The sequence below is a fragment of the Lissotriton vulgaris genome, chromosome 12, assembly GCF_964263255.1.
Source record: "Lissotriton vulgaris chromosome 12, aLisVul1.2, whole genome shotgun sequence".
Taxonomy (NCBI): Eukaryota; Metazoa; Chordata; class Amphibia; order Caudata; family Salamandridae; genus Lissotriton; species Lissotriton vulgaris.
Window position 1 is genome coordinate 227,229,673 of NC_141700.1, and position 27,823 is coordinate 227,257,495.

The 27,823-nt window shown below is 43.0% G+C and overlaps 1 protein-coding gene across 1 annotated transcript in view; it reads left to right on the forward strand.

The window, feature by feature from the left end:
- Positions 1-27,823, forward strand: part of CDH5 (cadherin 5) — a 294,784-nt gene that overhangs the window by 206,858 nt on the left and 60,103 nt on the right. Inside the window, exons 8-9 of the mRNA XM_086947719.1 lie at positions 1,910-2,049; positions 7,072-7,196. Of these exons, the coding sequence (XP_086803845.1) occupies positions 1,910-2,049; positions 7,072-7,196 (265 nt within the window). The remainder of the gene's footprint in view (positions 1-1,909; positions 2,050-7,071; positions 7,197-27,823) is intronic.

Genomic DNA, 27,823 nt, shown 5'->3' on the forward strand with positions numbered 1-27,823 from the left:
CTCCAGCCAACAGCATGAGGTACATTTCACTGGAGCCACCGTGGTGCTTTTAACGCCCAGAGACTATGAGTCTAACTCACAAATCCCTCAGCAATGGAGCAGACCTGACCTTCCTAGTTGTTCCCAGCAAACTCTTCTTCCTCCTGGAACCTCCAAGATGGCAGATCTACCTGCTATTGCTTCTCATCAATAATAATGGGGTCTCCCAGTATCATGCAGAATCTGGGCAATTACAGCAGTATAACGACAGAGGTTCTGCCATGAAAATAATAATTGCTTTCTGTGAGTAATCGGTCCACAAAGATTTTAGGACTATCAATCAATGATACACAGAAGCAAACTACGGCCATAAATAGTACTAAACATGACAAATGACAACCACAATATTTGCTTGAAAATGAATCAGCATTTTATTAGAAAGTCATATATCGTATGTGATGATACATCCACAAATACTAAAGGACAAGACTAAATGCAGACTGTGAACAATGTCTATGACATACATATGTGCCTCATAAATAACACAGGTGCTAACTCAGTAGACAATCAAAACATTAAACACAATTAACATATATACAGAAATGTGCTTTAGCATCCAGATGCACTAGATAACCCTAAAAAGACTTAAGATTTTCATCCTGTCATGTACATGTCTATTTGGGCATGGTACGCCTGTTCATATTGAGTCGACAGTTTGGCCCCCAGACAATGAGTGTGGTTAGACAAAATCACCATGGGGGGTCTTCATAAGGACTATAAACACAATAGGGCACAGCCTGCTATGGAGGATTTTCAAAGAAAAAATAAATTGCATCCTCTCCTCTCTCATTTAAGTCAGGACCTTACTAAGCAGATAAAGAACATCAAACCCGCGTTGGGTGTCATGAAGGAGCCAAATGGGTGCTTCCTCTACTGTAGATGTGCTTAGTTTCAAAGTAGATCACCAATTAATGAGCATCCAAGATCCAGGAGCACCAAGTGCTTCCCAGGTTCCGCCGGCATGCTGAAGAAACAGTAATGCTCGGTTGACCTTCTCTGGTCTTTACTGCAGTAGTAACTAGGAATGTTTATATTTTTGGAGGAGGAGAGAAAATATATAAAACTAGCTGTCAAATTGCTTCCATGAGGTGTATTTTTTTGCACTTTACAGGATAATTGATTTATACCAAATTCTTTCATTCAAACAGTTGCAAAATCTTTTTGATAAGACCATTTTATGTCACAAATATTTCTATGAAATGATTGTTGAAGAGGCACATGCACTTTTTACTTTTGTAAATGTGTGAATATATTAGGTGTAATTGTTTCGGTATAAGTTTTATGAGGGACTTTTTACTGGAATTAAATGTTACAGTAATGTTATGCTCATTTATTTAATTTATGGGTCTAAGAGTGTCTGGATAAAAAAATGTTTGCATGCAATTGACAAAATTCCAAATAGGATGAAACTACTTCTCATGGGGACTCAAATTGACTGATGATGATTAAAGCACCACAGGATAAACCCAAGTATCATCAGAGATACAGCAGGTTCCCCCCAGGGTTCGATATTCTCTTTAATGATAAAAGGGATAACACAGAAAGCACCAACTTATTAAATCTGGCTTAGACAGCATGTTCATAATTTATGTTTTCAAGAAAGAGGACTTCACCTTTCTTCAATCAGATGCCATTTGATTAGTTGTTGTGGTTAATACTGCCTATCTTTTAGGCACCGAGAGATCATTTAGTTTGTCTTTTGTGCGATACAGTTAGCCATTATTACATTTACCAATATTTTAAAAAGTGGTTCCATGGTTTAAAAGGCTTTGCAAATAACATGGTTGTTAGAAATGAAAGTGTGCCACAAACACTGTGCAAAGCATTACGTATTGAATTTTGTTTTCTGTAATCTTTGAAAACCTTGCAGACACATCCTTAGAAGCCGTGATGATGGCCATATCATAGTTCAACCTTCTGGAAACATTGTCAGTAGAAAGCCCTTCGACAGAGAAACCAGTGCTTGGAGAAACATAACCATCGCCGCCCAAGAAGTTGATGCGCATAACAGTAAGTAGTTCCATGCAAGGCAATCTACCCTCCTTCTAGGCTTTTTAAACGCTTTTTTGGGAGCCAGGTCACTAACATCCAGTAAGCCCTGGTCATCAAATAGCATTAGCCTATCGGTCAAAATAATGTGTCCAGATACACATTTTGAAGCCACTTCACCTTATGAACCATCTGGTGATGGCTGACATTTGCTTCTATGATATATAAATACACTTAGAAGTGACAGACTGGGGCCTTCTAGAGTGTGGTGTCTGGGACTGAAGACCCTGGCTGCTCTCCCCATTGGGACACCCCTGATTCCTTCCAGGATCCATGTGACTTTCCACCTTTACCCATTCTGTCTTTCTTACTTTCTCTTTTTTTGCCCTCTCATTTGTTATTTTTCTTTTTAGGTATCCAACACCCAGTTCTCTTTTACCCTCTGTTTCTCCCCTGTGCCTCAGTTGCCTAATTTCCCTATTAAATTCTAAACTGTGGAATAAGGTGAATACTTTGTGAAGGTGATCTGAAGACAGGGCCGTCTTCTTTCGTCAATGACAAATCATGAAAAGGTAGATCAGACACAAAACCAAGAGGCCATCCATGTGCGGCTGGGGTGACAACATGACAAATTGTCAGGAGATCACATTATCTAGGATCTCTGCACTAACTGCATGTACACCCAGGGTACTTGGTTGATATACGCACAGGTAATAGAGTTAAGAGCCATGCCTCCAGTTTCCAGAACAGTACAGTAAAAAGAGACCTCAGATATAGAACTCAGAGAAAATCAGCTTCTTGTGAGCTCCAGAGAGCTTTCTAGGTTGAAGGTGCATATCTGTGGTTATCAGGTGGGGACAGGCTGAAATCGGCCTCTACTTGGATGGAACAAATTATAACAGACCTTTGAATAATTAGTGTGAGGATTTTACCCTCATTAATAAGACATTGGTAGGAGTTGTGACTTGTGAGAAAAAGGGCTGAGGAACTTTTTGAAAGTCAGTGAGCAAGAGTTAGGTGGAAGAGATCGGGGAGAACTGGTGGGTTTTCAGATCTTAGCTCCAGGCTTTGTAGGTAGTGAGTGGCACTAAGTTCAAACCAAGCAACTGAGATCACATGAATGTGAATGCATTGGCTACAGCTAGAGGAGCCAGTGGGAAGTCTAGGGGGCCTGGATGGGGTTACAGAAGACTCAATATCAGAAAATAACAACCAGATATTGCTTTAAAGCTTGTATCTCTTATGATATTGTTTTGTAATTACCTCAGATGTAGTCAAGTAAGCACCAAAAGAAGTAAAAAGCAGAAGCTGAGGCAGAACCTGGGACAGAAATCTGGCGTATGTAACTGAGGAGTCTTTCCTAGGTGCAAACAAAAGGGAGTGTGATGGAGCTCGTCATAAGTACATTAGAGACTCTAAGAGAAACCAGCTTTGGCAAAGCCAATATGTTTAGCAGGCGACACTTATTAGCTTTGCCTGTTATCTTCTAAAGTAATAGTACATGCAGACGCGGTGGCATCATGAAATAATTTTTCGTACAGAAAAAGAAAATTAATTCCTTAATAGTTGGCGTGCTTGTGCATGCATGAGCATTTCCCACCTAAGAAATGTTTTTCTTGTGCCTTATGAAAAATCATTCAAAAATGCAAATCATGCACAGTGCCTAGCTTTGAATGATTGTCATTGAAACAGACGAGAAAACATTCCAAGATGGTCATTGTGCATGTGCACAGATACACTGTAGCCACACTTGGATGGTCTTTCTTTTGGTTTATGAAAAGTCATGCCATGATAGATTTGCCCACATGCTCTCAACCTATAATGGAATTTAAAAAAAAACATTTGCATGTCAGGCAGCCCTCTTGGAAAAGTGTACAAACAATGAATGGGGGGCCCTCCAATATAGCATGCACACTGACCGAAGCACCAGTGAGCAAGAAAGCACAGTGGGGGCTAAATCTTTAATAAAGCGAGCAAGGATGGGAAGGGAGGGAGGAGAGGAAAGAGAGAAAGACAAGAATCCCTCATGCATTGCAGTGCTAAGTTCTGACATCAATAGCGGAAGGGTACAACTCATCCAATCACAAACTTAGTCAATCTGAAATAATAGGGAGAAAAGCCATTAAATCAGCTACAGGGAAATGAGATAGACAAGAATACCATCACTTCATGAACAATGGGTATCCTCATTTGGGAGCCGCAAATCGCGATTTTTTGCGACTCGCAAAACAGAATGTACTAATCTGTCTCAGACATATTTAGCGATTCTCAATGGGGTTGCGAATTACCTGCTTCATCAATATTCATGAGGCAGGTTGCAATTTGCGATCCATTTGGAATGGGCAAAAACACAGGGATGGTGGCCTACTGTGGGCAGCAGACCACCAGGTCTGTGTTTGCTTTTTAAATAAAGCAACATTTTTTTTCAAATGCAGCCTGCTTTACTTTAAAGGAAAATGGGATGTGTTTAAAAGAAAAATGTTTTAAAGATTTCTTTTCATTTCTTGAGGGCACGCAGTGCTCCGTTAGACATCTGGCCCTAAGTTCATATTGGATGCAATATTTCAGTTGTCAACAGATAGCTAAAGCGGAGTTTAGGCAAGACCTAAAAAGATGCCAAATCAGGGGGAAGTTCAGCACAGAGGGAGGAGCAGTCATTTACAGAAAGGAAACCGCAGGTTTCTGTGAGACAGCTTTAGTCGACTGAAGTCTGTAAAGAAATTGCACAAGCAACTACCAGTGTGTTCATAAAACCAGGCCGAAGTCACCAGAATCATGTCTCTCAGCATAGGAGAGTTGGCAATCACAGGTACCGCAAAAACACCAAAGGTGCCTGCTGCTTCAGTAAGCACAAATGCAGGAGCTTTTTAACCTGGATCGGTGGAACCACTTCTGAGTCCTTGGATTCAGTAGATCTCCAGCAAACAATCAGAGAGGAAAATGAGTATGTACTGCAAAAAATCAGTTGCAAAAGGTGCATTCTAAGCATAGCAAAAAAATAAATCAGTTTTAGAATTTTCAAAAGTCTGTTGAAGTAACGAATTCCTGTCTTCCACCCTAAAGTCTGTCTGCAAATGAAAAGTCACAGATTACATGGAATACGGACAGCAAGATGAATGAGTGAGTCTTTAGGGCTGAAAGACCATGGGGTAGATTTACAATGGAATGGCAGAGTGAGGCATTCGGCACAAATGCTAACGCCATGCTCCACCATTTAAAAAATGGAGTAATGAGCCGTATATGCAAAGATATGACACATCCCTGGGTTTTCCCTTAGGCTTTTGCTAAATTAAGCTGCCTAGTGCCAATGCAGGCACCCTTGCACCATAGTGCAAGGGCGCCTGCGTTGAGGGAATGATTGTTTATGTGCCGGAAAGTGTCCATTCCTGCACATAAACAATCACAAATGGCGATTTGAAACTTCGCTGTGTGCTGCATTGTGCAGCCCACATAGAAGTTGCAAATCTTCATTTTTTTAATGATTGTTTATGTGCAGGAAGGGACAGCCCCCTGCACTTAAACAACCTTGCATGGCGTTTTGCTGTTTCTATGTGGGCTTCACAATGCAGAACACAGAGAAACAGCAAAAACAAGAAGAAAAAAAGCATTGCTCCTTTTTTTGCTATGCTAAGACCTGGTTTTAATTTTGGTGCTGCCTCTTATTTACGCCAACCTTGTAAATAGGGGACAGTGTCAAAATCAATACACGGAACGCCCACGCAACACCCATTGTCCACCCTTTTCACGCTAAGTATGGCATGAAACGGTGCCTTATTTACAAGGTGGCATTAAGCATGTTAAGTGGCTTAACACCGCCTTGTAAATAAGGTGAAGCCCCCATCGCCACAGGAAGGTCCTTAAAAGTGATGTTCCTGTGGCGATAGGGGCTTGTAAATATGCCCCATGTGTGGTGCACAAAGCTGTGTCCACTTGCCTTTTTCTCGCTGACCGTGTTTTCTTACCCAGTGGCCTCAACATCTTCAAAGCCATCAGAGAGGGGTCACATTGTGTTTTTCGGCTTCACCAGCAGAGCACATGACTCAACTAGACTGAGATTGTGCATAAAAGTTGCCTCCTTCTTAAGTGTAATTGAACCCCGCCTCTTCACCAGGCCAGGGAGAGACCAAAGGTTGGTGTCAGTGGCTTCATATGCATAAGCAAAGGTTGTAAAACATGGAGGTTGCTTTGTTGGGGTTAAGGCAACTCCGTGGAGATGTCCATAGTGGTTCTACTTATTTCTGATTGTGATTCTGCAATCAGAATGAAATCCATGCACCAGGTTTAAACTATGTTAGCAGCATTGTCAAAGCCCCCCTTGTGTGACAGGTATTCTAGCACTTGATTACGCAAGTGTTCACATTCTATTTGAGGTCATATTTCAGCCCATAAGAGCCTAGCAGTTTCTGGTATCATTTGCATGGTCTTAGTTGACAACTTTCCCCACTGCAAATAACAACCTATTCTTTTCATATGCTAACAAGCTGATTAGATAATGATTTGATTTTCTTGTGTATGACTGCTGTATCATTCTGAGTTTCAATCCACCACCATCTTGTGGAGTGGGTCTTGGTTGCTTTTCTACACTCCAATTGGAGAATCAGAAGTGCTTTAAAATTACTTGGTTAACCGAAAGAAAAGACATCCAATCCTGAACCCTGATAAAAAACCTTAACCAGCCCCTTAACTTCAAGACAAAACAAAATCAGTTGGCACTCAACGGTGTAATTTAGTTTGCATGCTCTGAGAATAAGAATTACCCAGTAGTACTTACACCAAACAACTTGAATATTAAAGCACTTGAAAACTAGGAGCAAACATGAACTGTATTATATATGAACATATTAGATGTCATAAAGAGTGTAAAATATAAAATGAAGGGTCGCCAGTTCTCAACCATTAGTATCATTTTCATGCATAATTTTTAGTCTCTTGTTTATTGGTATACCACTCCAAAACCAAAAATAAAACCAGGAAAATAATAAAATAAAATAAAAACTCAAATCACAGGATGGAAATTCATTACCGCTACTTGTATTATTTCAGATCCCATACCGGGTAAAGAATCTCTTACACATGTCTCTATCAAGGTTCTTGATGAAAATGACAATGCTCCTGAATTTGCTGAGCCATATGAGCCCAGAGTGTGTGAAAATGCGCCTCCTGGAACGGTAAGTCCTCTGCTTTTTTTTTTACTCACAAGAATATTTCTGTCTATTCAGCATGACTACAGGTCAGGTGAGCAAGATGGCTGACAATAGGTCAGTTTCTCAATGAGCGCCTCAGACCGAGGGACCTTGAGGTATAGATTTGTCCCTACACTGAAGTATATCTCTGCAGTGTATAGTGCTAAGCCCATTTTCCCCCAGGCTTGGAATAAACCATACTTTCCTCTGAGTGAGCCCGGAAGAATACCTCTGTGGATTGTACCTTTGCCCACCTACTACAAAACATCAGAGAGGCAGCTCACACGAGACTTTGAGGCTCCAGAGGTTTACATCGTTGCCAAAAACAGCAAAATGGCATGCCATTGCGACAGTTGTGAACTGCAGGCAGTGATCTGCAGTGACAATGGATGGAGAGATGTGGAGGAAGTGAGCCAACCCATGGATGAGTTGTCGTAAGGTGACCCATAAGCATCCAGTCCAGATGGGCTCCTGTAGACTTCTGTTTCCTGGCACAAGTCTCCTTGACCTGTAATAAATGATTCATCCTCTCCACAGCAAAGTGGAGTGCTGACAGAGGGGTTCAAGTGAACTAAGGGCAATAAAGTACTGACAGCAGCAGCCACACTTGTTTTCCTTCGCAAAAAGAAAAGAACTAAACTGGCAGTTGAAATGCCCTCTGTCTGCCAACAATCACACCGTAATGTGGAATCCCAATCACTCATTTAGATTGTTGCGATTCTCTTTTAAGTAGACCACGTGTGATCGTGTTTCATATATAGATTGATATGACTACACTTAAAATAGCTCCATGCCCAGTGCAACTACAACCTTCCAATTATCAATCGAGCATGACATTAATAACACAATGTCTACATTGGTCTCTGAGAGCACGGGAGCAGAAAACCTTACTCTCCACCTTGGGAATAGATTCAGTAATCACACAGCAAAAAGATAAGTCCCTTCATTCTTCATACTATGGATGACCCTCCCTGCTTAACATCCTCATGAAAATAGAAATTGACTAACATGCCCACGATAATCGCCCTTTTTCATGCATAGCAACAGAAGTAGAACTTCATACTGGGGATGACTTTCTTTGACCACCTTTCTGCATGATCGCAGAAGCCCCACAGCATGAGAATGAGGCTTACAACTTCATATTTATTCTCTCCCATCAACTCTCCTTACGAGTATTCACATTTTACTCTAGGGGAGTAAAAATCACTCTAATCAATGTTTTTGTAGTTGCTTACCAAATAATCTATTTGAGGGATATAGAGCACAAAATCCCTAACAATGCTACACTCCATCTACATTTTCCTCAGTATAACCCACTTCAATGACTGCTCTCTCTCTAAACACTGCTCTAAATTAGGAATCAACTCCTTTAAAATCACCTCTCAACTAAATCTTTCCAAATATCCAATGAGGAACTTCAAACGTAAGATACTTAGAGAATTGCCAGAAGCTCTTTTTGTCAACCAATGCCATTGTTCTCAGAATGACTCCCTCAAAACTGATCTTCTACTCTTCCCACACAACACATGCCAGTGCCTAAACTTTCTACACAGGCACTTTGAAATATTATCATCGTCCATAATCCCCTATGGACAAAAGCTTAAAGTTTCACATTCTATTCCCTACAAACAAAGGCTCTCTACCTCCATTTTCACCAATGGAAAACTATGGTTTACTGTAACAATTGAAATCTGGCCTGATATGACTCTTTTTCAACCTCTCAACCCAATCTCTGGAAGCCTTCTACTGTCAATCTTCAATGCCCCTTCTCCAAATCTGTCCAAGCCTGGAAATTCCTCTATTGTCTCGCAGCTCCCCTTCTGCACTTCCGCATTTAATTTCCAGTTCCCCCGCTCTCACCACCAAACTATCCCCTACCATATCCCCTACTCCCCTTGTACTTACACTGTAACAGGTCTTGAACACCGCACTCATTCAGCCTCCTGTTTCTCAACTAACAGTCCTCCCACAACTGTCCTCATGACCTCCACCACCTTACATATGACACTCATCCACCCACTCCCCCTATGACCAACCTAAATGCTCAACATACTAATATGTTCTCTCCACCCAGACATAATACTACAGCCTGCCCTCCTCCTGGTGATCTCTTTATTGTCTCCTTGAGTATGGTCACAGCCTAGACTTCAGCCAGTGCCATCCTTTCCTCAATCAATCAATCAATAACATTTGTAAAGTGCGCTACTCACCTGCTAGGGACTCAAGGCGCTGGTGTGGGGGTGGCTGCTACTGCTCAAAAAGCCAGGTCTTGAGTTGCTTCCTGAAGGAGAGATGGTCCTGGGTGAGTCATAGGTGGGTGGGGAGGGTGTTCCAGGTCTTGGCCGCCAGGTAGGTGAAAGATCTTCCTCCGGTTGTTGTCCTGCGGATCCGCGGGACGGTGGCGAGGGCGAGGCTGGCGAAGCGGAGCTGGCGGGTTGGTGTGTAGAACGTGAGGCAGTTGTTGAGGTATTCGGGCCCAAGTCGTGGAGAGCCTTGTGTGCGTGGGTGAGGAGTCTGAACGTGATCCTCTTGCTGACGGGGAGCCAGTGCAGGTCCCTCAGGTGGGAGGAGATGAGGCTGTGTCGGGGGATGTCCAGGACGAGTCGTGCTGAGGCGTTCTGGATGCGCTGGAGTCTTTTCTGTAGTTTGGCAGTGGTCCCAGCGTAGAGGGCGTTCCCGTAGTTCAGACGGCTGGTGACGAGGGCCTGGGTGACCGTCTTCCTGGTTGCAGTGGGGATCCAGCAGAAGATCTTATGGAGCATGCCGAGGGTGTTGAAGCAGGAGGAAGTAACGGCGTTAACTTGCCTGGTCATCGTGAGGGAGGAGTCAAGGATGAAGCCCAGGTTGCGTGCGTGCGTGGGCCGTGGGCTTGGGAGGGGAGCCCAGAGCAGGGGGCCACAAGGAGTCGTCCCAGGCAGAGATGGATGGGCCGAGGATGAGGACTTCCGTCTTGTCTGAGTTCAGTTTCAGGCGGCTGAGCTTCATCCAGTCCGTGATGTCTTTCATTCCGTCCTGGAAGCTGGCTTTGGCGGAGGCGTTGGTGAGGGAGAGGATCAGTTGGGTATCGTCTGCATAGGAGATTATGTTGAGGTTGTGCTTGCTTGCGATGGCTGCGAGGGGGCTCATGTAGACATTGAAGAGGGTGGGGCTGAGCGAGGAGCCTTGAGGTATGATCTTGGAGGCTTCTGCGAGGAAGGGTGGGAGACGCACTCTTTGGGTTCTGTCGGAGAGGAAGGAGGTGATCCATTCCAGGGACTTTCCTTGGATCCCGGCGTGGCGGAGGCGGGTTGTCAGGGTGCGGTGACAGACCGTGTCGAACGCAGCCGAAAGGTCAAGCAGTATGAGGGCAGCGGTTTCTCTGTTGTCGAGCAGGGTCCTGATGTCGTCGGTGGCTGCGATGAGGGCGGTCGCGGTGCTGTGGTTCGCTTGGAATCTGGACTGTGATGGGTCGAGGGAGCCGTTCGTCTCAAGGAAGGCTGTCAGCTGTTTGTTGACGGTTTTCTCGATGACTTTTGCGGGGAAGGGGAGGAGCGAGATGAGGCGGAAGTTCCTGAGGTCTGAGGGGTCCGCTGTGGGTTTCTTCAGGAGGGCGCTGATCTCTGCGTGCTTCCAGCTCTCTGGGAAGGTGGCGGATTCGAAGGAGTTGTCGATGATGTCCCGAAGTTTGGGTGCGATGATGGAGTCGGCTTTGTTGAAGATGTGGTGTGGGCAGGGATCGGCTGGGGAGCCCGAGTGGATGGTGTTCATCGTGTGGGTGGTGTCTTCCGTGCTGAGCGGGGTCCAGGAGCGCAGGGTGGTGGTGGGGGGCGTAGGTTTGGCGGCGGGGTACGAGTTCTGGGCGCCAAAGCTGTTGTGTATGTCGACGATCTTACTGTGAAAGAAGGGGGCGAGGGGAGTTGCAGAGGTCTTGTGAAGGCGTGATGTCGTTGTTGCTGGCATTGGGGTTGGAGAGCTCTTTCACGATGTTGAAGAGTTCCTTGCTGTTATGGGTGTTGTTGTCCAGTCGTTCTCTGAAGGATGACCTTTTGGCGGTGCGGATCAGCTGGTGGTGTTTGCGGGTGGTGTTCTTGAGAGCCGTCATGTTTTCCGTTAACTGGTTGTGGCGCCAGGCTTTCTCGAGGTCACGGCAGGACTTCTCGGAGTCTTTGAGATCATTGGTGAACCATGCGGCTTTCCTGCTGTCCAGGTTGCTAGGAAGGTTTTTTAGTGGAGCAAGGGCATCGATGCAGTCGGTGATCCACTGTGTGAGGATGCGGGCTCCTTCGTTGGGGTCCGTGGTGTTGGTGGGAGGGTTATGGCTCAAGGAGGTGGTAAGTTGGTCGGTGGTGATCTTGCTCCAGCATCTATGGGGGGTTAGACATGGGCGGTGGTGGGTCGTTATTTTCCTGAAGTTGAGGTGTACGCAGCTGTGGTCGGTCCAGTGGAGCTCAGTGGTGTGGCTGAAGGCGATGTGGTTGCTGGAGGAGAAAACGGGGTCGAGCGTGTGTCTGGCGTAATGGGTGGGGTGTTGACCAGTTGCTTGAATCCGAGGTTGGTGAGGTTGTCTAGAAGGGTGGTGGTGTTGTTGTCCTTGTTGTTCTCCAGGTGGAAGTTGAGGTCTCCTAGGAGGATGTAGTCGGGGTAGGTGAGGGCGAGCGGGCTGATGAAGTCTGGGATGGCTTCGCTGAAGTGTGAGCGTGGTCCCGGGGGTCTGTAGATGAGTGTTCCTCTGAGGGTGGTCTTGGGGTCGACGTGAATCTGGAAGTGAAGGTGCTCTGCGGCGGTGAGGGTGTTGTCGGTGTTGGTCGTGATGCGGATGGTGTTTCTGTGGGCGATGGCGATGCCTCCACCGGTCTGGTTGACGCGGTCCCTCCGGATGATCTTGTAGCCGTCCGGGATGGCAATGGCGATGTCGGGGGCTGAGGTGGGGTTCATCCAGGTTTGTGTGAAGAAGGCGACGTCTGGTGCTGTTTTGTCCAGGAGGTCTCCTCCATTCCCAGTACCCATTCAATTTTCTTCCCATCCTCTGCCTTATGTGGATCTTCTACCAGATCCCTGCCATTTGACTGTCTATCTTCTCCATTATCTAGCTCCTCACAACAAAATCTGGAAATCAGACCACTTAACCTCACCCCCAATCTGAACTTTTACCTTAACCTACATCCTCTTGCACCATTAATCTCCCCTTCTCCTTATCTCTTTTCCTCTCTATCTCTGCCATCTAATAAATTTGACATGTACATACTACAAAAATATTGTCAACCATAAGACATCAGAAAGAACCAGATACATTATTACAGAATGCCGAAGTCCCTACTAAAAACCACCATGAGGTTTAAAAGGATTCTTACCCACATTGTGTTGCATGCTCGACCATCCAGAACAGCAATGAATCTGGATGGGCTCAATCGTGAAGGGATCATTGGTATTTTAGGTATGAGGAATCTTGCACGCAAATGATATAATTACCTAGAAGGAATACTCAATATTATCCTTATTGGTGGGGTCCTTAGATGAGGTTAAAAAGAGAGATCATGCATAGGGATAATAATTACTCCATCATCGTAAATCTTTAGGTCTACATGTTACGGACGATTTTAGATGCCCATTTAGGTCAAATGGTTTTCCTCAGGACCAAAGATCTCTGCCTACAGTTGTGACCTGACCCGGATTGGGAGTGGCGGGGCAGAGGGTGGGGGTAAAAAAAAAAAAAACCTCTGTTGCCGCGTCTCTCCTCCGTCTTTTTGCCGGGTCTCTCCCAGCCAGCACCAGGAAGCACCCAGGATCCACTGAGTCAAGCACAATGCTGCAATGCAGTGTTGTGATTGGTCTGAGCGCCATGGTTTGGCACTCAACTAGGGACTGGGAGCCTGGGCATGTTCTCAACATAAGCTGTTATGCAGTCTGGGTGGAGAACATACAAAGTGCGCATAAAGATTTGACCGGCCGGAGACGGCCAGCCAAACATTCATGCACACTTTCAGAGTGCTCACCACTCCTCCCTCTGCTCATCTGTGAGCAGAGCAGCCCCACCCCTCCCTGCCCAGCTGACGCAGCAGGCAAAAAGAAAATGATAACGAGTTATCATTTTATTTTTCCTTTATTTACACTGCTGAAAGCAGTAGATCAGTGCTCCTCCGCCTTAGCGGGGGAGCTGCCACTGCCTGCCTAATATAAATTCCGAAATTAACTGTGTAGGTCACTATTATGTATGTATGTATGTATGTATGTATGTAGGCATACTTGTATAGCGCAGCTGTCACCCAAAGGGCATCCTGGCGCTTATTATGGAGACAAACTTATAAAATGCACACCGTTATGCATAAATATGTTCTCCAGGTGGAGTAAATGATTTTATCCATGTTAGTGTAGGGGAGAAGAGAGTAGATTGTTCTTTTAATCAAACTTGCATCGATGAGAGTGACTGGCTGTTGCACTTGAGAGTCTCCAGCCCCTCCAGTATGCACTCTCCATCCATTGCATCTCCAAACCCATTCCTTCTTCTCTGTGCTGCCTACTACATAATTGCTGATCTACAGTTAAACACTGCTGGGACCTTTAAAACACAATTGTGCACTTAGCCTGGATATCATGGTGCTGACAGAAATGTGGCTCAATGTTTCTTCAATGTCCTGGACCTTCTTCACCCCCACATAACTCCATACTCTAATGCAACCATGAAGTCATGCATAGTGGTGGAGTAGCAGTAATTCACATGAACATGCTAAATTGTAAACAACCTCTTACAGAGCACTTTCACTCCTTCCAATGCCTTTCTCTTGATCCATTCCAAATACCCCAAGTCTCAGAAAGAATATCATTTACCACACTCCGGTGAAAATAGCATACTCGTTGAGGAATGCATGATATTTATGTTGTCACGCCTAATAATCTCCGAGACCCTGGTCTTCCTTTATGATTTCAACCTACATGTTGAAGAAAATAAACCTTTTAGTCTGTTCTCTTCCTTTTTCTGAGACAGTGACCTTCTACAGCACTGCCTGACAGCCACTTACTAAAAAGGCTCCATTCTAGGCCTGATTATCTCAAAGGAATCTATCCGATGACTGACCAGACGATTCTGGTGGATTGGTCCTCCTGCAAATTCCTTTCACTTTATTCTTTCCACACCAGAAATGTTCAGGGCCATTTAAAAGAGGAAAGACATAGTTCAGGGACCCTAAGAACATTGGCATCTACACCCTCACTACCACGGCTTGTGATACTCTTCTCCCCCCTAGCTCCCAACAAGACATCAATACCAAAGCAGATGAGTACAATAAGTGCATGGAAAACCAGATTAATAAATATGCTTTACTAAAAAGCAAGAGGAAAAGTCTTAAATGTTTTCTCCCCTGGTTCTCAAAGGATCTCCATGCTGAAAGGAAATTCCTGAAACATCTCTCCCCATGTAACCTGGGTAGTCTCAGTATTGACAGAAGACAATACAAGTTGAACATCTTCAGTGAGAAATTTAGCCACATTAAATCTCTACTACACAGCTCAAAGCATCATCCAAAACCTCTATTCAGCATGATTAAACAGACTAACAATCATTCCCACACTAGTACAATCACCAAACCAACAACTAAAGGTGAAGAATATGCACATTTCATTACAAAGAAAGTTACCTCTATTGAGCTTTCATTTCCATCAAGATCAAACAACCCTACTTACCATGTACTGAGCCACAAGGCACAGTAGAATCAATTGCACTCTGACTTCGTCTCTAACTCAAAGCTACTTGAAACTGTTACTAAGGTTAAACGTTCCAATCACATCTCCAATGCATTGCCTGAGTATATGAGCAAAGAAATGGCCAAACTGCTTATATCATACTGTCCGCACTGGTGAATGTTTCAGTGATGCAAAGTGTTCTACCTGACAGTTGTAAAACTGCCCACATCTCCCTCATCCTGAAGTAATCCACAGCTGATACTGACAACCTGGTTTCAACACTTCCCTTCTTTGAAAAGGGGTTTGAAAGCGGTGTTGCCTCAGAACTATACCCCCATATCCAGGCCAACACCATCTCAATTCCTTCCAATTGTAGAACAGAACCCATCTTCTGGAAATTGTGGATGACTCCTTATATACACATCCATATACAGATCCTTGATATCTGATGACTATGTATTGTTAGAATTCTTTTTACACATACCTACACACAGATCTTTGATGTGTGATGCCTACATATTGTTAGTCCTGATGAAGGCTGTTGGTGTATTTTCCCCTTAAGACGAAACACTTGTTGGCTAGTGTGTTGAGAAAGCGACAGAAAATTGCAGAACATTTTATACAAATAACATAAGAAGACTGAATACATAGGACGTTGTAATTGATTACTTTGGAGTGCTTGAAGGTTTCTTTTCATTTTGTGGACTTTGTTCCTATTGAAGAAGATTTGGTGGCTCTTCTTCATCTTCAAGCACCTGTGATACAATTTATATGTATAAATTGTCACTATTTATTCAGATATTGTATACTGTGTTTGTGTGTGTGTGCCAAATGACCCAGCCAACATCTGCCTTTGTATATAGGATTCAAACATGGAAGAGCAACCACTACTAGAATCTCAACAACATAAAAATTGAATTTCAATTCATGTCACCCCAGAAATCCAACCTCCCTGCTCAAGAGTTGCTTGAATCCTTCTGTACCCTGAAATGCAAACCAGCCATTGTGAAGAATGTCAAATCTCTAGGCTTCATCCTTAACCTTCTGAAACAATTCTTGGCATGGTCAAAAGCACCCTAGGCCAGCTTGGACTTCTCTGGAATATCACACAGTTCATTCTTGAGCAAGACCTGACAACTGTCTTCCAGGCCCTTGGCTTATTCAGACTAGACTGGAAGAAGGGAACTCACCCGCACAGCACATTTATCACCCCTCACTGTGTTGTCCTCTTTTTGACAGGAAATAATACATTTGACCACATCCCTTCTATTTGTCCCTAAAGCTGAACGTCTCCAGTGCCCAGCAAGGATCAACAAATGCTGAACACATGAAACAGGCATTCTCTGGCAAGGATATGAGGTCCTGGAATACCTTCCCACCATCCCATCGCACAACCTCAAGACACTGCCACGTTCAAACAGGAACTTACAATCCTCACATTTCAAAGACACATTGGATAAAGCTGCTCTCCTCCCCCTTCACTGAAATATCCAGTCTAAGTGTTGATCTGTTTTCCCCTCGTAGGAAACGCCTGCTTTCTTTTTTTGTTGCTGCTTATCTACTGTTTTATTAATATTGTAATGGATAATGTATTTCTTTTTCTCTTGTGAAGCACTCTTCTGCCTCTGGGCCTAGGTCGCATTATAGAAAGTCGCAAAAATAAATCCATAAATATTACAGGTTCGTATGTGACCGGGAATTCCAGATCTGCTCGCAGAGTCATCTTTCATGCCGCACTGGCGCACACATTGCTCTCGTAAGCAATTCTAAGAGCTTTTCATGGTCGTGTAGAAATGCACAGACTGCTTGTTCGAAAGAGAAAACAAAACCTTTGAAGGGGTATTCTGAAGGACTGTGTGAAATTACAAAGTTGTTTTGCACGGCTTGCCTAATTCTACAGCAAACGTTGCAACTTTTTGAAGGTCGTCATGTTTTTTGCTATCTCGCATTGTATTGAAAATTTGAATATTTGAGACAATTCATAAGTATATATCCTTATTTAACACAAAAAAATGGTTCTGCATACGATAACCGCCAAGGTTTCCACTTTTTACGGAGATCAATACCAGCCATTTGTGCATGTCTTAGAAACCTAGAAGGACCAGGAGTTCATACTCGGATACCAGATTGTATAAAATCCTCTATTTTTAACACTACAATACAACCTCTAGATGCTTTAAAATTCATTTAGAAATTGTCTAGGTAGAATGAACATCTTTTTATGTGTATTCTCATCTTCTATTTGTTACTTTTAAAGGGCAAAATTCTGAATGGTGATGATTTTCCTGATTATTTCTAACTTGTCTTGGCAAACATATACTGGCCATGCTGGTAAAATATTGGTCAGTTGATATATATATATATACAAGGGATTCTGGGACCTGTAGTTTTCCCGGACGCAGGGGACGCTACACAGGTGTGCTGCTTCAAGTTTTTCCTGTGGGAGGTGCAGGCTCATCACATTGGGCTTAAGAGAGAGGCGGGACCTACAGCAGAGTGTTATTCTTGTGGAGGCTTTGGGCGCTGACGAAGGCACAACAACAGCCAGAAATGCATCCGCCACTTTCCAGAATAAAGCCTCCAAAAGTTATCCCCTTGGGTCTCTGCTCTCTTTTTTCTTGGAAGGAGTGTTTCCTGCACATTTTACGCGTCAACCTGAGACGCCTACAGAGAACCCCGCCTCACTCTGGGATCGGACATCACAGGCTTGGGCTGTTTTCAGTCCGTTTTCTTCACCAGAGTTATTTGGTTGGTCCCAATCCCGCCCCGGAGTACAGGAGGATAACCGGCAGTTGCGAGGTAATTCCAACCTCGCGGTGGGCTGCAGGCACTGACCTCACCGCCCCTGCTCAATAGACACCTGTAATCTGGGGCTGAGGCGTACGAAGGGGAGCTGAGGAGGCTCTGTTGTGGACAAATCAGCCGAAAAAACGGAGCAGGACATTTTGCTTTGTTTTAAAGACTCACCCTGCTTTGGTTCCCGCATTCACGCACCAAATAATCTTTTCCCTGCAGCACCAACCCCCATGATCCCTCTACAGGGGATTCTGGGACCTGTAGTTTTCCCGGACGCAGGGGACGCTACACAGGTGTGCTGCTTCAAGTTTTTCCTGTGGGAGGTGCAGGCTCATCACATTGGGCTTAAGAGAGAGGCGGGACCTACAGCAGAGTGTTATTCTTGTGGAGGCTTTGGGCGCTGACGAAGGCACAACAACAGCCAGAAATGCATCCGCCACTTTCCAGAATAAAGCCTCCAAAAGTTATCCCCTTGGGTCTCTGCTCTCTTTTTTCTTGGAAGGAGTGTTTCCTGCACATTTTACGCGTCAACCTGAGACGCCTACAGAGAACCCCGCCTCACTCTGGGATCGGACATCACAGGCTTGGGCTGTTTTCAGTCCGTTTTCTTCACCAGAGTTATTTGGTTGGTCCCAATCCCGCCCCGGAGTACAGGAGGATAACCGGCAGTTGCGAGGTAATTCCAACCTCGCGGTGGGCTGCAGGCACTGACCTCACCGCCCCTGCTCAATGGACACCTGTAATCTGGGGCTGAGGCGTACGAAGGGGAGCTGAGGAGGCTCTGTTGTGGACAAATCAGCCGAAAAAACGGAGCAGGACATTTTGCTTTGTTTTAAAGACTCACCCTGCTTTGGTTCCCGCATTCACGCACCAAATAATCTTTTCCCTGCAGCACCAACCCCCATGATCCCTCTACAGGGGATTCTGGGACCTGTAGTTTTCCCGGACGCAGGGGACGCTACACAGGTGTGCTGCTTCAAGTTTTTCCTGTGGGAGGTGCAGGCTCATCACATTGGGCTTAAGAGAGAGGCGGGACCTACAGCAGAGTGTTATTCTTGTGGAGGCTTTGGGCGCTGACGAAGGCACAACAACAGCCAGAAATGCATCCGCCACTTTCCAGAATAAAGCCTCCAAAAGTTATCCCCTTGGGTCTCTGCTCTCTTTTTTCTTGGAAGGAGTGTTTCCTGCACATTTTACGCGTCAACCTGAGACGCCTACAGAGAACCCCGCCTCACTCTGGGATCGGACATCACAGGCTTGGGCTGTTTTCAGTCCGTTTTCTTCACCAGAGTTATTTGGTTGGTCCCAATCCCGCCCCGGAGTACAGGAGGATAACCGGCAGTTGCGAGGTAATTCCAACCTCGCGGTGGGCTGCAGGCACTGACCTCACCGCCCCTGCTCAATGGACACCTGTAATCTGGGGCTGAGGCGTACGAAGGGGAGCTGAGGAGGCTCTGTTGTGGACAAATCAGCCGAAAAAACGGAGCAGGACATTTTGCTTTGTTTTAAAGACTCACCCTGCTTTGGTTCCCGCATTCACGCACCAAATAATCTTTTCCCTGCAGCACCAACCCCCATGATCCCTCTACAGGGGATTCTGGGACCTGTAGTTTTCCCGGACGCAGGGGACGCTACACAGGTGTGCTGCTTCAAGTTTTTCCTGTGGGAGGTGCAGGCTCATCACATTGGGCTTAAGAGAGAGGCGGGACCTACAGCAGAGTGTTATTCTTGTGGAGGCTTTGGGCGCTGACGAAGGCACAACAACAGCCAGAAATGCATCCGCCACTTTCCAGAATAAAGCCTCCAAAAGTTATCCCCTTGGGTCTCTGCTCTCTTTTTTCTTGGAAGGAGTGTTTCCTGCACATATATATATATATATATATATATATATATATATATATATATATATATATATATATATATATATATATATATTCACTGAAAAAACCATAGGTTATAGACCGTATATAGTTAGGAATTCACATTTACAAAACCTTATTTTACTCACACAAAACCATTGAAATTCCATATATAGTTAGTTGCACTAACTATATATCGCGCACCCGCAATCCACTGCTGATGATGTCACATATTACATCATTCATGACATGGTCAGTGACATCACTGATGACATCACTGATGACATCTCAAATGACATCACTGATGACATCTCAAATGACATCACTGATGACATCACTGATGACATCTCATTTGACATTACTGATCACATCACTGATGATATCATTCATGTGATAATACGATGAACCTCTTCAGACTCTAATATAACCTTAGATACAATCAGTGTAAACAGACACTCACAGACTGTCACTCATCCATGGAGTTACTCACACACCTAGTCAGTCATGCAAAGAATCAATCACACCTCCATTTCCTCAACTATACAGTTATACAAACTTTACTTATTCAAACATATACTAACACATATTTACTCTCTTATACAATCCCTGATACAAGTTCACAATGATCCATACAGCCACTCACACATTCACTGGCTCTTATGCACAGTTATTTATATATGTCAACTCTCACATGTACTGTGTTTTACATATGTACTTACTTTGACATGTTGCACTGAGATATCCATTCACTCACCAATACACTCATGCACACAGTCAACCGCCCATACAGCTGTTTCCACATGCACTTTTGAAACCATACATCTAGTGAATCAACTGCTCACACATCTATGCACAGAGTCATACACCTCCCAGCCACCCACACACACACTCAGTCTCCCATACAAATACTTGGGCAACCAATCAATAACCCATATAGTTACTCATATAGCTACTTATCAACACATGCAACAGTTTACAGAACAACAGACATAATGATGCACAAATTAAGACAGTTTAGTCACTAACCCATGCACTCAGTGAGACACATTTAATCACTCACTCATACAGTCAGTCATGCACCTACTAAATCCTTCATCCAGACACTTAAACATCCACTCATTCTTCAATATGTAAGACATATTTTAACTTTACAGAAACATACAGTCACTGGATGTTGTCATCAGTGATGTCATCAGTGATGTCATTTGAGATGTCATCAGTGATGTCACTGACCATGTCATGAATGATGTAATATGTGACATCATCAGCAGTGGATTGCGGGTGCGCGATATATAGTTAGTGCAACTAACTATATATGGAATTTCAATGGTTTTGTGTGAGTAAAATAAGGTTTTGTAAATGCGAATTCCTAACTATATATGGTCTATAACCTATGTTTTTTTCAGTGAATTTTCAAGGTTTTGTAAATGCTAATTCCTAACTATATATGGTCTATAACCTATGGTTTTTTCAGTGAATTTTCAAGGTTTTGTAAATGCTAATTCCTAACTATATATGGTCTATAACCTATGGTTTTTTCAGTGAATATATATATATACATACATATATAAACATATATCATCTGTATATCTATATAAATACAAACAAAAATGCATGCATACATATACTTATATGCATACAGATGCATGTTATTTACATGAAAGTTGAAAAAACACTAATAAAAGCAAAGCTAAAAAGCCACCTCATTACAAACAGAATGGCTTTAACTTAAACGAGGGCGAGATCTATTGCATTTTCAATGCTTGTTTACTTTGGTTCCATCAAGAAGGCATTCAGATGTGTCACACATTTGCCATAAATTCTGAATGTTAGCACTCTAGTTGCACATTAGATCACTGTAGTAAAGCTACTGCTCACCAGGGACGTCTGCTGCTGGTATTCAAAGTGCATGTTCCAGTCTGCATGTCAGAATTTTTTTAATGAAATAGAAGAGGATTTGAGAAGTCACTCAAAATGATCCCTAATTTTTCTTTCTGAAGCACTAATCCTACTTTCTATGGCAAAATTAACCCCCTCATGTTGTTCCTTTTTAAATTGAGTGTTTTCAGACTTACCACTTCATTCCAATCAAGATGGCTTCTGGTGTGCCATACTTTTGTCATAAGTAAGACTGTTAGCGCTCTAGTTGTTCTTTAGAACACTCTGGGACATTCTGTCATTGGGCTATACTTGGGGTACATCTGGGTGATATTTGGGCTACATTTAGGCTCTTTTGTCTCTGGTGGCCATCTTGGGAGACTGTATGTCAGAATTTTTTAATGAAATTGAAGAGGGTTTGAGAAGTCACTCACAATGTGCCCTAATTTTTCTTTCTGCAGCACTAATCATAATTCATATGGCAAAATATACCTCCTCATTTTGTTCCTTTTTAAATTAAATGTTTTAAGAGTTACCACTTTATTCCAATCAAGATGGCTTCAGGTGTGCCATACCTTTGTAATAAGTAGGACTGTTAGCGCTCTAGTTGTTCTTTAGAACACTCTGGGACATTCTGTCATTGGGCTATACTTGGGCTACATCTGGGTGATATTTGGGCTACATTTGGGCTCTTTTGTCTCTGGTGGCCATTTTGGGAGACTGCATGTCAGAATTTTTTAATGAAATAGAAGAGGATTTGAAAAGTCACTCAAAATGTGCCCTAATTTTTCTTTCTGCAGCACTAATAATACCTTCTATTGCATAATATACCCCCTCATTTTGTTCCTTTTTAAATTAAATGTTTTAAGAGTTACCACTTTATTCCCATCACGATGGCTCCAGCTGTGCTATACCTTTGTAATAAGTAGGACTGTTAGCGCTCTAGTTGTTCTTTAGAACACTCTGGGACATTCTGTCATTGGGCTATACTTGGGCTACATCTGGGTGATATTTGGGCTACATTTGGGCTCTTTTGTCTCTGGTGGCCATTTTGGGAGACTCTATGTCAGAATGTTTTAATGAAATAGAAAAGGATTTGAGAAGTCACTCAAAATATGCCCTAATTTTTCATTCTGCAGCACTAATCATACTTTCTATGGCAAAATATACCCCCTCATGTTGTTTCTTTTTAAATTAAATGTTTTAAGAGTTACCACTTTATTCCAATCAAGATGGCTTCAGGTGTGCCATACCTTTGTAATAAGTAGGACTGTTAGCGCTCTAGTTGTTCTTTAGAACACTCTGGGACATTCTGTCATTGGGCTCTACTTGGGCTACATCTGGGTGATATTTGGGCTACATTTGGGCTCTTTTGTCTCTGGTGGCCATTTTGGGAGACTGCATGTCAGAATGTTTTAATGAAATAGAAAAGGATTTGAGAAGTCACTCAAAATGTGCCCTAATTTTTCATTCTGCAGCACTAATCATACTTTCTATGGCAAAATATACCCCCTCATGTTGTTTCTTTTTAAATTAAATGTTTTAAGAGTTACCACTTTATTCCAATCAAGATGGCTTCAGGTGTGCCATACCTTTGTAATAAGTAGGACTGTTAGCGCTCTAGTTGTTCTTTAGAACACTCCAGGAGGCTGCAGTAGAACACAAAGGAATCAACTGACAGTCTCTGTCCTTGTTGAATGTACATGTTTTACTGAGAATTTCAGACTTCATTTTCACATGACTGAGAAAGATAATGTGAATTTACAGAAAATATGCTTTCAGTTTAGCTTATAGATCTCCTTCCAAACCACTGTGGGAAAATCATGAGATATTAGTTTTCTTTCAAACAATATTCATGATATCACAGCAGAAGGTTTTTTCACATGGTAAAATCACCTTAGAACCCACCACAATTCCTAAAACGAGTATGGTACCATGAACAAATGATTTATAATGTAACTAAAGTCCTAAAACCCTCTATTAACTACAATGCTTTTTAATGAGGTGCTATCATGTATATTGGTCCCAAGATGGCTGCCAACACTTCTTGGATGAAGTGCTGACAGCCAATCAGATCAGATGTGTGGTTAGGCTCCGCCCAGATATATATCTTTTTTTGAACCTAAATTACTCAAAATCCACTGGAGCACATATATTGAGACCTAGCAAAGGCACATCGGGCTAACAGTCCCTACAATTTTGCCAAGTTTCGTGCAAATCCATTCAGCCGTTCGAGCTAAAAGTGAGGCCAACCGCCCTATGGAAATGAACATGGGAAAAACGTGTTTTGGGACCCCCCTTTTTTCTCGGCCCCCCCTTGATGAAACCCCCCCAAATTGTCAGGGGCCGCTCAGAAACAAAATGTTCCATTTTCCTGAAAATTTCAGCCAATTCCGTCCACAAACGCCAAAGTTATTAGACATAGAATTTTCAAAAATCCCATAGAGAAAAAATTCTAACTATATATACCTACTGGCGACCGCCAGTAGGTAATATATATATATATATATATATATATATATATATATATATATATATATATATATATATATATATATATATATATATATATATACACACATACGTATACTGCAGAAAACAGAGAGGCCCTGATTATAAGTACGGAACAAAATTCAGATCCCATTGCAAACAAGAGTTCACATAGGGGTAAGAATAAAGAGTAATGCAGTAATATCACCCCATACAATTGTTCCCTGGTACATTTTGACAGGAGGTTCAACCCGCTGATACCTACCAGGGAAAATCATGGAAACAATCTGGCACATATCATGTCATATTTTTTCAATTGCCAACCTGGAATGTGGGATATTTTCTTCACCTTGTAAATAGCATTTCCGGGAAATAGCTATTTAGTGGTGTTCTTTTGCAAAATATCACTGTGCAAAAATATCTCAGCAAAAGTTAACTTGCAGAGAAAAAAAAATTATATAACTTTGCCTTTAGACGTAGAAAAGCTCTGTAAAATTATCTTGAAATATGGTGAATGAAGATTGACACCTCAACACCTTCACAATGGGCAAAAAGGTCACACTTCAATATGTTTCACTGGCTCAGAAATAACCAATTTGCACTTCAAGCCCACGAGGCACTGAATGAACCAATTGCTCAGACTACTGTATCAATATATTTTATTGCATATGTAGCCACTGACGATTGGCATTTCCCAATTAATTATTCCTTTTTTTCATGGCAATTTGTTAGTTATTGTTATTTTTCCAGATTCTACTCTTTCTTGTTACAATCTTTGCATCATGAGGCACACTCATATCCTGAGACTGCATCTAGATGCCTCCTCAAACCATAGTCCTTGGTTCTTTGAGCTCACCCACTTCCTCGGTCTTAAGAAGATATAAAACCCCCCTACACCCTTTACCACAGCAGTACTGTACCTAAAGGAGAGTGATTGGAAGAAAAATCCATATTTTACCACACAGTGTGCAAACATCCTTCCACCTCTTATAAATTAAAAACAATGGGGGCAATCTGCAGTCTGATTTCAGAAGACATGACATACTGAGGCATACAATAAAAATTCCACATCTAGAAAAATTGGTTTACACACAAAAAAACCTTTCTGAGCACATCATTTGCCCAGATTTGCTATGGGTTTGCACAGCTACCCATGAGACACAAACTAGTGCTAACTGCGGCATCGACTAGCTTTCTAAAGTGTTTTGGAGCCAAACACCCAGCCTTACACAGTCCTAAAACTGCTTTATGCCATGAACGGCTGATCACCTGGCAATGTATGGAAAGAGGAAGAGCAGAGAAATGTATGGAAAGGGCCAATATCCTTGTGATACACGGATAGTGGGAGTGCACAGCACAACTCCTTAGGTTTGGCACAATGCCATATCAACTAAAACAGTATGACCTGGGTCTTAGTTAAAGCTGTTTAGAAAGTTAAAAAAGGAGCAAGCTAAGGGCAAAGTGGCTAATCGCATTATGTATCCAAGGGTTATATATGTGCTTTATACAGAAGCTCACATCTTATAGGGCTACTATCTGTGCAGTGATCTTCTGGTAGCAACTTGTACTGGTGGCTGTACCCCGAGGACAAACCTTTCGCTAGACATTGCTGGCATGCATTTGTACCATAGCGCAAGGCAAGGCTCAGCTGCACTTACAACAGACTTCTTCAACGTAAGCACCACTGATGTCATCATCGGTAGGCAACGCTTTCTAAATCTGGTGCTGTGAAGTCTTTCTATTGTTAATGCAGTGCAGCACTGCAATTTCACATGCAGTGCTCCACTGTCTAAAAATGGTGAATCTGGTCTGTAGAGTATTATACTCAGTGGGATCAGACACTTGTAAACAACGTGGAGCATCAAAAATTGTGCATGTGATTACTTCTTTTTCTGATTGAAGTGAGGCATGCTGCAGCATTTCAGAATGTTTAGATAGAATGGTTCATGTAATTTTCCATCTCAATATATAAAACGTTCTCATAACTGGATTGATCTACTAAGGCAAAAGTCAAACTTATCTACTTAGTGGCATTACAATGTGGGACCCATCCTCTCTATATAATTAAATGAGAAAAACTAAAACTGATCGAAGTACTAAGGCAATTAAGAAATTGATTCATAGTTCGGTATTACAGATCTTTATTATTGGAACTGGACAGGTCTTTGTCCCAAGGTATCATATAGCACAACACAAAAACATTGCCTTCCTTTTTCTAGAATACAAATATTGAAGTGTAAACTCACCGGGGCCACATCATCAGTTCTTCAATTTAACGCAGAGTCAGGCTTTCTGGTAAACCCATTACCACTAGGAAACGTATTTCTCCACAATCAAGAGGATCACTCTTGACACTTCAGATATTCTGGGTATTAAGCTTGAGAGACATCGGTCCACCTTGTATATTTCTAATGTATATAACAGGTTCAGGGGAGAATAGTCTGTCCAACGCACTATTTATTTTGGAGGAGGCTATAAATGAGCTTCCATATGAGGTACTGGGTTTTCTCGGAACCGATACTATTGCAATAACCCAGCGGTGTCAGGGCAACACCCAAAGACCCTGGATTCCCCTGTCTTGGCAAACAGAGACACGGGATACTTCTTGATGACGTCAAAGACCAAAGTTTATTGGTTGCAACCAGGGACAGAGGTCTACGAAGTACACACGGGTAGTTCGACAGAGACTGCACCAACTCAATGAACGAAACTCGGTCTTTTATGCCGAAAATTACGCTTCTGGCAACATCACAATTTGCATTCGGTGCATACAAAACGAACCAATGAACAAGTAGCATTTCAAAAAGTATCGAATCATGACAGCCGAAGTTAATCCCACTTTCCGTTGTCCAGCCCACCAAAACGATCGCACATATGTTAGTTTCCTGTTCGATCAGGCCGGACAAACCCATCATAAAACCTTCAACCCAGATCGATGAACATGTCGTAAAGGAGAGGCAGAAACAGATGGAAAGGAGATAGAGGAGTGGGAACGGTGGGCCATAAAATCGGACCACGTCCTGTTCTTTGATCTTTATCAGTGCAGCTGCTGGACAAGGAACTGGCTCAGCAGGATTCGCCCCAGGCGAGGAGTCAGTTCGGCCAGGTCAACCAGGAGTCAGCTAAGGCGTACGTGTCAAGGACTCGTTCGGCCACGATCATAGGGCCTATGTTAGGGCAACCATACAAGATGGCTGCCACATACAAAATGGAACCCGAAGGTTCAACCTAAATCCTCAAATGCAGAGTGTTCTCCTATATCGATTCATACGAAAACACTCAGACACGTTACACTCGTCATTTGCGGTCTGCTGACACCAAAATCGTCCATTTCCGATGATCTTCATAAATCGGGTTTCAGCACTATCGAACCCAATTCGGAATCACGGAACCACACATATGACAGTTTGTCAATTGTCGCAGGAGCTTTTAATGTTACCTTTGAACCGCTTGGTCTCCTGTGCTCCATTTTATGCAGTCAGGGGTGTTTTCGCCCCAAACATTATGCCAGTTGTGCCTGTAGGTTCGAGTAAAACTGTTGACCAGCTAGATGTTACACTCAACGATATTGTGGAGTCAATCAAGGCTATGCACCCTAACAAAGCGCCAGTCCTGATTCGGTTCCAGGTGATTTATACCTAATTTGGAACCTTTTGTTTGAATGCCTTATTTTCACAACCTTTATAAATCTATCTTGGGAGGTGGCCCCATACCTAGGTCATGGCAGCAAGCCTAAATTATTCTGATTTTGAAAAAAGGGCACAGGATATGACCGCAGCAACTATAACCCAATCAGTCTAATTGATGACGCACAAAAAGTTTGTTGTCGCATTCTACTTGGGGAACTGTTAGAGTGGGAACCGGCAAATGGTCTACTTTCAGACTATAAGGCGGGGTTTCAGGAAAAAAATTAATTACAAAAGACCAAATTCT